General features: G+C 45.6%; 1 protein-coding gene across 2 annotated transcripts in view; it reads right to left on the bottom strand.

The window, feature by feature from the left end:
* Nucleotides 1-14,294, bottom strand: part of MARK3 (microtubule affinity regulating kinase 3) — a 596,913-nt gene that overhangs the window by 139,511 nt on the left and 443,108 nt on the right. For both annotated transcript variants that reach the window (XM_078660239.1, XM_078660240.1), the window contains exon 15: nt 1,653-1,907. In XM_078660239.1, coding sequence (XP_078516365.1) covers nt 1,653-1,907 — 255 coding nt within the window. The remainder of the gene's footprint in view (nt 1-1,652; nt 1,908-14,294) is intronic.

Here is a 14,294-nt window from a genome sequence, read left to right as displayed (position 1 = left end):
CAAGTTCTCAAAAAACAATACGGAAAATGAAATATGAACCTCGAAAGATGGGTAGCGCATTGGAGCAGCGGGTGTGGGGGAAGGGGCAGAAGCAACAGGGAGTGGATGGGGAGCTTAGGAGCGAAGAAGGCACTTGAAGCTCAGTGCAGGGAGGCCTTTAAAAAATAAAATGTAGGAAGTGGTTGAGAAAGCAACAGACAAACTTAGGGAGAGGAATGGCAGCAACTCGGAGCACAGAGCAGCATTTGGGGGTAGCACCATATGAGGGAGAGCTAGAAAACATGTGCATTTCCATAGAATGCTAAATGAAAAGGAAAAAATATAATTTTCCTGAATGGGTGTCCCAGGGGAGGGGCATACATGTGAAGAGGAAGGAAAACCATTGAATAATAAACCAGCAACAAAAAAGAAACCAAAGACTAGGAATGCGCAGGCCCCAAGTGCACTGAACGTTTTTGCAACGGTCCACATAAGGATTTCAACTACAGTCAATTGCGGTCTCATAGGAGAGACCTAAAATTGACAGCTGTTGTGTTTAGCTGGCAATGAACTTGGAAGAAGTCGCGGAGAAGGCTGCAGTATAAAATTAAATGGATGTTTCCCTAAAGGTAATTAATGGAAGTTAAGGAAAGTGTATTTCACAAGGGTAATTTTAGATAAGCTTTTAAGGGAGTGGCCATCAACATCGAAATAACTAGCACTTTGAAAAGCAATGTAAACTATTCCTAAGGCAAACTATTCCAAATGCAGACAGCACATATAGGAACCATATAAAGCATTAACACAGTCTACCACAAAGTGAGATATAAAACAATAACACACCAACATGCTCACAAGTCAACAAAGACAAATAGTGAACTACCACAGCTCTATTCTAAAGGTGTTAGGAAGATCGAATGCCAACGAAACAGAGCAGACTAATTCAATTACTGACCGCTCGTATTAAATGTAAAGGCTCTATAACATAACAATGACACAGTAAGTTTATAATGATACATTACAATGTCTGTATGGCTCAGCTGGCAGCACTCCCACCTCTGTCAGATGGAAAGTAAAAGAATCGTGTTTTACGGAAACCTTTTCAAATAAACTCAAGAGCTTTACAATCTCTGAGAGGTAAACTCCGATATTAATAAAATATTACCAGGTTTGAAGCACTATTATTGGTTGCAGCTAGACTTCAACAGGATGAATGCTAACTTCAAATGTAGGTCTGCAAGTGCAGACAATACAATTTACAAACAAAATCATGAACTTGCAAAAAGCCTCATTTAGTTTTATATAAATACAGGTGTGATCCCTCTAAACTCCCCCCGGAACTCGGACATCTGGATCCTGGGGCAGAGAAAATTGTACTTTGTGAAAATCATGCCCTGAAGAGACTTTTTAAAACTAAGTTTTAGATGGATAAGAGACTTGGTATTAAATGTAACTGCAACACGTTTGATCCCACTGCGATATGGAAGAGCAGTAGATGTCAAACCACAATACATTTTGGGATATTCTAATGAAAATACAATTTGTGAAATTTAAGTTATTCAATGCTAGCATTCATTTCACAAAGTATTCTGTTGGACTTTTACTAAGGTACAAGTTTACAACGTTACACATACTAAAAATACATCAAAGCTGCTACAAAACTAAAAACTTACCTCCTTGATAATTTTGAAGTTAATTTACTAAATAGATTTGCTGAGCCTCGGCTTCGACTCTGTGAAAGGGGTGTAGCTTCATGTGATAGGCTGGGTGATGCAGGTGGCCCATTGTATGTCGCCGTACGCCGCTCTCTCAACTGTCCATGGAAAGTGCTTCGAATGCCAGTGCCACGCAAAAAGCGAATACGATCAGGTGTAGTTGAGCTACTTATGCTGTGGGTGGAAGCTACTGGAGTTCTTTCAGGAAGAGTGCTGAAAAAAATGAATCAATTACTAGAAACTACAAGCTTACAAAGCAACACTGAAAACAAGGTGCAAAATGTGGCATGTTTAACCCTTTGGCCGCGGCGGTAATTCCGCTGCGGCGCGGGGGGGCGAGTGGCGCCGACATGCTGGAGACGGAACCACTCCATCACCAGCCACGGGTGGGCTGTGCTAATGACGGAGTGGTTACGTCACTGCCCCGCCCGTCTAATAGAACGCGCCGCGCTGGCGCGAAATCAACGCCGCACAGGCGCGGCGACCGGGCCGCGACGGAATTACTCCGTCATTAGCACAGCCCACCCGTGGCTGGTGACGGAGTGGTTCCGTCACCAGCATAGAAGGGGTTAAAGTGTGTATAACATTTAGAAAATACAGGATAACTGCAATAAGAAAAAGTGAACTGACAGCAGTGCAGCAGTCTACGTTCAGATTTTCCCCCAAGTGGAAACTTGTGCATGAAAGTGCCAGTCACTTTCCTGTACCAACAGTTTTCAGCCTGGACATGGAGTGGATATCTTAGAAAGTTGTAAACCTAATTTCGGATGAAAATGAGAATTGGCCCTCATGGTAGACGCAGTCAGTAGCCAATGGGCTACTAGGTTCCTTGCCTCCTGATGACCACTTCCTGCAAAGTGTGGCATCTGGCTTTCCACAAATTCCCCATTCTGCCTACTTGCAACATGGCAGAACCCTTTTCTTGGTGTGTAGAGCTCCCTAGCCAAACCCAGTGATGTGACTACCAAAGGTCCCTCAGCCCCCTGAAAATTCGGTTTGGCAACTCGTTTCCCCTCTCCTTCCCCAGTGCCAGCCTTTTTTTTTTTTTTTTACTTTTTTTTTTCTTCTCATTCGCCTCTGACCCCAGCTTACAGGTGATGTGCAATTTGCCACTGTTACTCACTTTGGAGAGGTAGGTTTTTTTTAATGGGGTACTGCCCCAACCTTGTTCGCCTGCCTACCAGTGGCTCCCTGACTATCTAACTGTTTTGCTGTCCTCTCGTTGTTAAGGAGAGGGTGGTTGTACTCTCCCCTGATCTTAAGGGACAAGTATTGTAGCTGGCATTCTGCCTTGGATCACCGTTATATATGCACCCGTGATATCGGCAGAGTCCAGCAGAAACTGAGAGCATCCCATTAATCATAGGACAAAAGAAAATTTGGTGGACAAGAAAAGTGATGTAGAGTACTAATCATAATGGTTATCTAAGCTGGAATCCAATTTACTAGGGGGTCCCAGATGGCTCTCTTCTTGCTATTTTTTAGTCTAGCCAGATCAATGCTTGATGTTTTATACAAGGATGAAAGCCAGTCTGAATGTATAGGGGGGAAGCTTCAACCCATCTCTAACAAATTACTCGTCTTGCCAGTAATATAGCAAAAAGCAGAAAGCCCCTATTGGGGCCAGTAATTCCAACTTCAATGCCAACATTTTTTAAACTAAGTGTAATAGGTATAGGGCATCCTAAGATGGATTCTATAGTGGACCCCACTTTTTCCCAATATTCCGAAACGGCAGGGCAAGTCCAGAACATATGTGTATCCGGAGCTCTTTCCAAGTTGCATTTTTTACATTTAGCCGGTGGATCCTTGGACATCTTAGAAAGTCTTGCCGGGGATAAGAAGGCTCTATGAGTGGTGAAATAATGATTTCTTCTCAACCATGCTGGCTTTACTGTTGAGAACAGAGTGCTATAGGAAGTCTGCCACAATTCAGCCCAATCCGCATCAGAATAGATTCCTCCCATAGCTCTCCTGCTAGTTTAAAATCCCCATCAAAGGCCTCCTCGATTGCCCAATAGAAAGAAGATACCTCCTTCTTCCCTGCTTCTCTGATAATCTTCTAGTGGATATCCCTGCCCAAATGATGTTTTTTGGTTCTGAGACCAGCTCTTTAACTGTAAATACTTAGATCTGGACATGCCCCCTTTCAATTTCTCATTGAGTACACCCCAAGAAAGGAGGGGACCTTTTTCAGTTAGATCTGCTGTTTTTAAAGATATAGCTAACATATCTTTTAGGCAACTTGGTGCCCCGGGCTACCCCATAATGGAGCAAGTCTTGAATAGTATTCCATATCTGTGAATGCTCTAATTCTAGCCCATATTTGAGCGGCACCCCATAGTACCTTCAGCCTTACTTTCGTGAAGAATATTTTGTCCCCAAATTTAAAAAGAAAGCCTTCATGTGGAAGCCCTGTTTGATCTAACATAGCTTTATACATCTTCCCTCTGTCTAAAAGGTCTGGTGATTTCAGCAACATCCTCAAGTGAGTTAATTGAAATGCCCATGCATAGTACTGGACATCTGGGAGCGCTAGACCACCCTTTTCTCTTCTACGCCTTAGTTTTTTCCAGGAGAATCTGATTGCTTTATAGGCCCACACAAATGAATTAATTGCTTGCTAGAATCTGTCGATCAATTGTTTGTCAAAATGTAATGATATATTGTTAAAAAGGAAGGCGACTTTGGGTAAAATTGTCATTGGAGTCAGATTGACTCTGCCTAGGATCGTCAAGGGAAGGTGGGCCCAAGATCTCATTAATTTATGACTCTCTTTAAGGATGTTTGAGAGGTTTACCTTAGCTATGTTGTCTATATTATGTACAATTCTAACCCCCAGGTACCTCATCTCATCCTTAGTGTTGTATTGGCCCTTTGGCAGATTCCAGGTCATGATCCCGGTCTTATCTGCGTTAATTTCATAACCGGATACTCGACCAAACTCTTCAGCTAGACAGGTGACTCGAGGGAATGATGACTCTAAATCTGACGAAAAGATGAGAATGTCGTCAGCATATAGGGCTACCTTCCTTTCCCATGTGCCGCTCTTAAAAGGTAAATTGACTGTCTCCTCCCTAAGACGCTGAGCAAATGGCTCTATGTACAAGTTGAAGAGGAGGGGAGAGAGGGGGCAACCCTGTCTGGTACCTCTATTAATATTGAAGGGTTTAGTCGATTTACCATTGACCACCAGCCTTGCTGATGGGTCACTGTAAATGAGATTTATAGTTTGGCGAAATTTAGGGCCAAAGTTTAATTTTCAAGTACAGCAGCAAGGTAGTTCCAGTTAACCCTGTCGAAGGCCTTTGTTGCATTGAACGTCATTGCTGCCAGGGGGAGAGTGAAATTAGAGGCAAAAATCGATGGCACCTATCAGATTATGTGTAAGATCAGAGAGACTTCTGCCTTTTAGAAAACCTCTCTGGTCGCTATGCAGTAGATCTCCTGCAACTGCGCCCAATCTGTTAGCCAGCACCCTAGTAAAAACCTTGTAATCTGAGTTAAGAAGTGAAATAGGTCTATACGACCCACACTTCGTAGATAATTTACCTGGTTTTAAAATCAGGGTGATATTTGCTTCTCCCCACGAAGACGGTGGTTTGACCCCTTCTACCAGGATTTTATAAGAAACTGTGGTCATAAATGGGATTATCACTTCATCCAATGATTTGTACACTTGGGCTGGGAGGCCTTTCGGCCCTGCTACTTTACCAGATTTACAAGCAAGGAGCGCCTTCCTAACTTCTTGTTGTGAGATTTCTATCTCTAAATGTTATCGTTTGCTGGATTCTAGTGCAGAAAGGTGAATTGAATCTAGCCAATCTTTTGCCGAGATAATATCTACGCTGTTGTCGTCGTCATATAGTTCCATGAAATAGGTATGAAAAGCGTTTCCTATCTCTTCTTCATTGCTTGTTGGCTTATTAGTATGTGTGTCTTCTATTTGTTTTATCAAATTATGCAATCTGTCAGATTTGGCCTTCCAGGCGAACAATCTACGTGCCCCCTCGCCGTACTCCAAGTGGGCAAGTTTGCTCACCTCTTAACTATTCCAGCTTGAACAGTGCTATCTACGAAGGCCTTCAGGGATTCCAGATTAGTTGTTAATAATTGAATTTGTTCCGGATCCGATTCTTTAATGATATCTTTTTCCACCTCCTTCATTTGTCTTTCTGTGGATGAGATTTCCTCCCTATACTGTCTATTTTTATAAGACATCCTATTAGTAGCTAGACCCCTTAGAAAAGATTTAAAAGTATCCCAAACCACAATCGGGTCAGCTGAAACGATGTTAATGTATAAGAAGAATTTTAGCTCCTGGGACAGGTGGCCAACTTCTGCATCATCCAAGAGGAGTGTACGATCAAATGACGAGGCCCTTTGCTGAGCTTTACCTAATAAGTCCAGATCCATCCAAATAGCTGCATGATCTGATGGATGTGGGGTCAGACAGCCTATATCTGTAATGTTGCCCCTTAAGACATTACTTATTAAAATATAGTTGATCCTGGATTTGGGACTGTTTTTTATTGTAAAAGGACACTCCCATTTGGGTGCCTGACCTTTCCCTCCAGATATCGACCAGCGCATTCTCCCTCATCATAGTTTTCAAGAAAGCTCTAGATTTAGACGGGGCATTGGCCCTACTGCTTGGGGATTTATCCAATAGAGGATTCATTATTATATTAAAGTCCCCTGCTAAGATTATCATATCTGGAAACCCCAGCAAATTGGAAAAAATAGTTTTCAAAGTGGTGGGATCATCTCGATTAGGGGCCATAATACCCAACCATTGTGATGGGCATACTTTCTGCAGAGACTTTAGCTTTGACCCATCTACCACTTGCATCAGTCACAGTGTTCAAAAGACTAATATCCGCTTATTTTTTAATCAGAATGGCGACCCCCTGACATTTGACGATTGACCAGACCAGAGACAATGTTCCACCCACCTAAACTTCCCACATATTTCCGTAATTTTTTCTTTAAGAAGATGGGTTTCTTGCAGGATAATTATATGTACGGGTGAATCCTTCAAATACTGGAAGATTTTTTCTCTCCTGCTCTTAACATGGAGGCCATTCACATTCCATGATAAACATTGCAACGTTCTCATGGAGGGTTATAGGAACCATCGTTTAACTCCACCCTAGCCTGCAAAGTATCTATATCGAACCCATAGCAGCAAAAAACATACCCTACTAAGGTTAAAAGACAAATGAGAATTTTTTTTTTTTTTTACCCATCTGCTCCCCCGCTCCCGCACCCGTGCTAACCCCACACCATCCTTACACCCCGCCCCCCTGGAGAATTCTTCCCCTATTTACCTGGACTAGTCCAGATTCTGCCTTCGGTGAGCCATGCTCCACTTCATTTTAATCGAGTGTTGATACTACGCTAAAATAGACACGCTATTTTCGTTGCAGAAAAACTTGGGTTGATTCATCCATTACTAATGTAACTTATAAACTAAGTGATTCACAATATACAAGATGGTGAAATGCCTGAAGTCTTTTCTTAACATCATTACTAACACCATTACTAATATGCCTAGTGTAACTAAGTGTAACTATGGTTTACCATATATGAGGTGATGAAATAACTGATTTACTTTCTTAACGCCAAAAGTTTCCCCCTCGAAACTCCTGACAGATGTGTTTACAATACCACACACTATATCTCAACACCTATTTGAGTTATCTTAGAGTCTCTAGGAGATAATCTGTCTCCTGCACTGTTCGGACATTGTGCATCTTGTTATTATGCATGATTTTCAGTTGTGCTGGGAATTTAAGTTGAACGACTGCCCCCAGTTTCTTAAAGGCTTCCATTTTATTTCCCAACTCCCATTGACAGTCCAGGGTGGTACGCGAGAGGTCCGACCTGATCTCAAAAGTAAAATCTCTTGACTTCAACAATTTTAATTTGAGAGCGGCAGCTAGTATTCTTTCTATCAATTCAAAAGTAAGAAAATGTATTACAATTTTTCTAGGTTTTGTCCGACCAGGGTGCCTCCTAAAGGGGTCTCTATGAATCCTCTGTATGTCTTGCCTTAGTTCTTCTTCGGATTCCTCAATCTGCACAGCTACTTTTATGAGATTGACAATAAAAGATTTTAGGTCGTCCCCCTCTTTGCCTTTCGGCACTTTCAACAGACGCAAAAAATTGTGCCTGGAATGATTTTCTAATGACTCCACTCGGTCCCGGAGTGCGGCTTCTTCCTTCCTAAGTGAGGAGATATCTGCTTTAACTGCTCCACCAAAGTCTGTTTTGAGTTATTCCACAGAGCTCTCTAAGACCGTTGTCCTGGAGTCTAATGCGTCAAACTTTTTTTCTAAAGACTCGCAAAAAAGTCTGATCTCTGCCTGAATAGACTCTGAAACTGTGAATCCTTTTTAAATGTCAGATGCCATACTGAAAAATAGTAGCTCTAAGGGGCTCCCTGCAGGGGGCATCCCCCCAGTTCTCCTGAGGTCTCTCCCCCTATCTCGTGGTCATCCCCCTTCTAAGCCTCCACCATCCCATCCAGGTTGCCTGCATCTGCACTTACACCTTGTCCCTCTGGAACCACCGGCTGCTTCCCTGCTGTTGCTTCTGCAGCCTCTACTACTTCCAGAGGACCGGACCCTGTAATTGGCATTGCTACACATCCAAAGGCACATCCAGAGGCTCAACAGGTGCCGCTGGTAAATTCGTGGGCTTCAGAAAACTCAAGGTAGAAATGGACAAGGTGGCTGAGCTGTCACTAAGCAAGGGTGAGGAGCTTCCTGATGCCATACTTACGGGGCAATGGGGCAACTTTCCTACACTAAACTGACCACCACTTTCCCTGAGAGCTTCCCCTTGCCTTACCACGTCCAAAACTTGAGGGAGAACTCTAAAATATGACCTTAGCGCGGAGTTACTCTTACTTTGGGGTCACCAGAGGAGCCTCTCTTTTTCGTACTTTTTGTGCCCTTTGCACCCTTCCCTTTATTCACCCTTTCCTCGGTATCTGCTGCCGACTTCCCATAGGGTAACTTCACTTTGCGGGAATATTTTGGTAAATTCTTTAACTATACAGCTTGCTCTGGGCTCCTGCTTTCCCTGTGCCTCACATTTCTTACTCTTTTTTTCAAACTTTGCTTTAAGGGGCTTAGCTGACTTACTTTTTTTACCAGACTTACCCAGTTCAACCCCCTGCGAATTGGCACTATTGAGTACAGGTTTGTAAGGGGCAGAAACCACCCTTATCCTCAGACAATAGGGTGCAACCTGGAGTTTGCCTTCCTCGCCCTTAAGCTCCTGACTCTCCGGTACTTTAGCTGGTTCACTCGTCTTTTTTATTTCCAGACCTTCAATCAAACCTTCAGCCAAGAGTACGCGGTCATTCGTTGCCTCCGCAGGGACCTCGTTATCCAGCCTCACCGATGTCACTGCTGCAATCTCCAGCATGTAAGTGTCATCCCCTGCCGAACTTCAGGTGCTGACTCAGCCTGCTCTGCTCCCGGACACACTTCGAAGAACACTCCTGCAGAGCAGCCAGCGCACCGCAAGTCTCCACCCCCTCCTCAGCTTCGAAGCGGCTACAAGGCAGCGCAGGAGGTCCACCAAGGCAGCCAGACACATCCCCCAGCTTTCGACCGTCTTCCAACCGGGTAAGGGGTTTTAAAAAATTTGGGATTTTCAAAAAACAGCTCACCATGACCTCATCGATAGATTACGTAGGTTTTGAGCGAGATAGCGCAGAGCAGCGGAGATTACCGGCTCAGCAAGCGACCGCGTCACTCACGGTCGCCATGTTCTCCCACACCCCCCCTCCCCAGTGCCAGCCTGTATAACTAAACAATCGGGCAGCCCCTCTCCCAAGTGTTCACCATTTGCTCTTCAAAGGTGGCGTCTCCTTTTGAGCCAACACCCGTGTGGCTTCCTACCAGGGAGAGGTAACACCTCTCCCAAGCAGGCTGCTATTGGCTTCTTTCCTGGGAGTCGTTTGCACGTCTCCCCAGGAGGGCAAAAAGCTGTCTCAGGAAAATACACCATGTGCAACTGTGGATGGGCACAAGGTATTTAGCAAACAAAGAGAGGGATAGTAAGGGCTATATTTAACTGGGTCCAGCGCACGAGCCCAGATACAGTTAAACAACGAAGGGTACGCAGTTCCCCAAAGTGAAAAGTGAGAAAGGAGGGGATGAACCAAGAAGTGGGTGAAGGCACCAACAAAGGGGAATCCTCCCTTTCGGAACTAAAACCCTCACACACCCAGCAAGCTAGGTGTCATGCTTCATCATATAGGTCTGCTCCTCGTCAAGTTGGCGGTGCAATACCGGACGGGCACCCATAGAGGGTCTCTTTACCGGAGATCTTTTGTTCCTGCCGTTGGTGCTGTGGGTGTGAGGGCCCATAGTGAAAAGTGTAGAATAGTGTAGTAGTTGGTGAATTAAAAAAGGTCAGATTGAACACTAGATGAGTTTAATGGTGTGGTAATCTACCTTATTAAAATTTGTGAAGAGAGGCTGCTCGCTGGTGCAATGATCCAGGAGAGCACACTCTACTCTGTTATTGGTCAAGATGTTTCATGCTTATTGTTCACAAGGATACAGTGCAATTCATCAGGACCTTAAAGAGTAGCTATCTATACGCTGTGGTGGGCGGGAGTTCTACCTACCACAGGAAACTGGGGGCAGACAAGGAGTACTGCCACTTCTTAGTAGCCTGTACAGGATGACAAAAAAGGGGGGGCGAGAGTAATGTCATAAACCTGGTCCACATTATCACGGGTTATCCGGCTAGAGCAAGTGTGTGATTAACTTAAACAAACCTAGCCAAGGGTCAGGGTGGAGGAGGTAGATATAGGTGCATTAAAAAACAACAGACTAAAACTGGTTCTGATAACGCAATAAAGACTTTAAAAATTAGTATGGATGAGAATGAATATGCTACTTACCAGTATGCATCTGTTCTTGGCATGTAGGGCTGCTAACATTCATATCTATTGCATAGATCGCCGCCTAGTGTTGGGTCCGGATGATTGCACATTGTTGTCCTGGAAGAGTCTTCGAAGTATCACGAGATAGGTGGCTCCTCCCCTGGACTACAGTGCGCATGGGCATCGACTCCATCCCCAGATTGTTTTTAGCCATTGTGGCAAAGATGGAGTGCGATAGTAGAAATGATGTCCATGCTAATGATGAAATGCAAGAATTAATCTGCAGATGCTACAGGCGCCGGGGAGGAGGGTGGGCGATATGAATGTTAGCAGCCCTACATGCCAAGAACAGATGCATACTGGTAAGTAGCATATTCAGTTTGAGGCATGTGGGCTGCTAAATTCATATCTATTGCATAGAATACATAGCAGTCCCCTCATTAACGGCGGCCGCCCGTGCCAGCTGCAGAAGTCTGAAAAAGAGTTTTGAGAACAGCCTGTCCTACAGCTGCCTGCTGTTTGGAGTGCACATCTACACAGTAATGTTTGGTAAATGTATGTGGTGTAGCCCACGTGGCTGCTCTACAAATGTCTTCCAAAGGAATGTTACCTAGGAATGCCATGGAGGCCCCCAACTGTGTGGAGTGTGCCCTGGGGGGGACCGTTAAAGTGCGTTTAGCCTTCTGATAACAAATCTGAATACATTTAACGATCCACCTGGCTATTCCAGCTTTGGAAATAGGGTTGCCTTTGTGCTGTGCTGAGAAGGCAACGAAAAGTTGCTGTGTCTTTCTAAAGTGTTGTGTTCTGTCAATGTAGTACATTAATGCCCTTTTAACATCCAGCGTGTGGAGCATTCTTTCTGCTACTGTTTCTGGGTTCGGAAAGAATGCGGGCAGTTCAATCGTCTGATTGACATGAAACTGTGACACCACCTTTGGAAGGAACTTGGGGTTAGTGCGGAGCACTACCCTGTTTGAATGCACTTGTATAAATGGCTCTTGTATTGTGAGCGCTTGTAGCTCACCAACACGTCTTAGAGACGTGATAGCAATGAGGAAAGCCACTTTCCATGTCAAGAACTGAACCTCACACGAATGTAGAGGCTCAAAAGGTGGGCCCATCAACCTAGTGAGGACCACGTTGAGATTCCATACTGGAGCGGGTGGGGTCCTGGGAGGAATGACCCGCTTCAGCCCTTCTAGAAAAGCTTTAATGGCAGGCACCCTGAAAACAGAGAGATGCTGCCTGTTTTGAAGATAAGCCGCTATGGCGGATAAGTGTATCCGAATGGAAGCGTACGCTAGATTGCATTTGTAAAGATGCAACAAATAGCAGATGATGTTTGGAATGGATGCATCTAGTGGGTTTATGTCATGTGCTGTACAATAAATGACAAACCACTTCCATTTTGCTGCATAGCAAGCTCTTGTAGTGGGCTTCCGTGCCTCCCTGATGATGTCCATGCATTCTGGAGGCAGGTTAAGGTAGCCAAACTCTAAGACCTCAGGAGCCAGATCGCCAGATTGAGCTGTTGCGGATCTGGATGCTGAATGTCGCCATGGTTCTGCGTCAAGAGCCTGGGTGTGAGGTGCAGCCTTTGATGCGGTACCACGGAGAGTTCTAGAAACTTGGTGTACCATGGTTGGCGTGCCTACGTTGGAGCAACCAGGATGAGTGTCATCGAGTGTTGCTTTAGCTTTCTTGCCACCAGCGGTATTAGAGGTGCTGGGGGAAAAGCGTACGCAAATCTGCCTGACCAGTTCATCCATATCGCATTGCCCTGCGATTGTGGGTGAGGGAACCTGGCGGCAAAGCTTTGGCATTTTGCGTTTTCCCTTGTGGCAAACAGGTCTATCTCTGGATGACCCCACTGCTGGAAGTACGGGCGGAGTACTGATGGATGTAACTCCCACTCGTGCATTTGATGGCTGTACCTGCTGAGCAGATCCGCCATCTGATTGTCCTTGCCCGGGAGGTGTTCTGCCATGAGGAAAATGTTCCTCTGAATGGCCTACTTCCACATGCTCTGAGCCAGATGAGACAGCTGTGGAGAGTGCGTACCTCCCTGCTTCTGGATGTAGTACATGGCAGTCATGTTGTCCGTCCGGATCAACACGACTTTTTCGCACAGATGTACCTTGAAGGACTTGAGTGCCATGAAGATTGCCATCAACTCTAGATAGTTGATGTGCATCTTCTTTTGCTGTGTCGTCCATAGTCCCTGCACCGTGTAGTGGAGCACATGAGCTCCCCATCCCTGGAGAGAAGCGTCCGTCGTCATGATGATCTGCGGCACAGGCTCCTGGAACGGTCGGCCCTTGCAAAGGTTGTGTGGAGTCCACCAATGCAGAGAGCGGTATGCCCGACCGGTCACCAACACTAGGTCTTTCAACTGTCCTTGAGCCTGTGTCCACTGATGCGCCAAGCATTCTTGGAGCGGACGCATATGCAACCTTGCGTGTGGGACTATGAAGATGCAGGAGGCCATCATGCCTATCAACTGCATAAACACTCTCGCTGGGAGTGAGTGTTGCGGTTTGAACCTTTGGATGAGCGACCGGATGTTGTCGATCCTCACCTGGTTCGGCTGAGCCGTAGCAGTCAGAGTATTTATTGTCGCGCCCAGATACTGCCGCAAATGGGCTGGCTGAAGGTGCGACTTTGGATAGTTCAGTGAGAACCGCAGACTGTGAAGGAGGTGGATTGTGTGGGACATGTCTGCGGCGCACTGCTGTTCCGACTTTGCTTGAACGAGCCAGTCGTCTAGGTAAGGGTAGACATGTATGTTCTGCCTCCTGAGGTGCGCCGCCACGGTCGCCAGACACTTTGTGAACACTCTGGGGGCAGTGGTCACTCCGAAGGGTAGGACCTTGAACTGGTAATGCCTGTTCTGTATGGTGAACCTGAGGTACCTTCTGTGGGATGGGTGGAGTGGTATGTGAAAATAAGCATCCTTGAGGTCCAAGGTTGCGAGGAAGTCTCCCTGGTTTAACAATGGAAGAACCTGCTGCAGTGTTAACATGTGAAAATGTTCTGAGAGGATGTACAGGTTGAGGGGACGTAGGTCCAGAATGGGTCTGAGTGAACCGTCCTTTTTCGGGATTAAGAAGTACAGGGAATAAACCCCTGTGCCTTCTTCCTCCACCGGCACGAGCTCTATTGCGCCTTTTTGCAGCATTACAAGAACCTCTTGCTGCAATAAGTGCAAGTGCTCTGCTGACATAGGTCGTTGTCTTGGGGGTATGTTGGGTGGAGTGGACGTCAACTCCAAACAATAACCGAACTGGATAAGTTTCCTTACCCACCTGTCTGTGGTGATGGACGTCCAGACTGGCAGGAACTGCTGGAGTCTCCCCCCGACAGGTGATGGATGGTCGGGGGGCAGTGACAGAGAGTCACTGTTTGTTGGCAGCAGAGGAACGGGAACTATTGTTGCCTCTGCCTCTGCCCTTGGCGTTGTTTCCTCTGTAACCACCTCTATTCTGTTTGGGGTACGAGGCCTGGGCGCCTCCTCTGCTGAAATGTGATTGCTGTGCCAAGTGTCCTCTGGTAACACCCCGTGTACTGGAGTGACGAAAAGTGTTTCCTCTGTATTGCTGAGACTGAAGTGCCCCCATGGACTTAGCCGTCTCAGTATCTTTTTTGATCTTTTCGAGGGTGGTGTCAACCTCAGGTCCAAACAGTCT

This window comes from Lissotriton helveticus, chromosome 9, assembly GCF_964261635.1.
Source record: "Lissotriton helveticus chromosome 9, aLisHel1.1, whole genome shotgun sequence".
NCBI classification, from domain to species: domain Eukaryota; kingdom Metazoa; phylum Chordata; class Amphibia; order Caudata; family Salamandridae; genus Lissotriton; species Lissotriton helveticus.
Note: the sequence above shows the minus strand (reverse complement) of the source record. Positions and strands in the feature narration are given on the sequence as shown.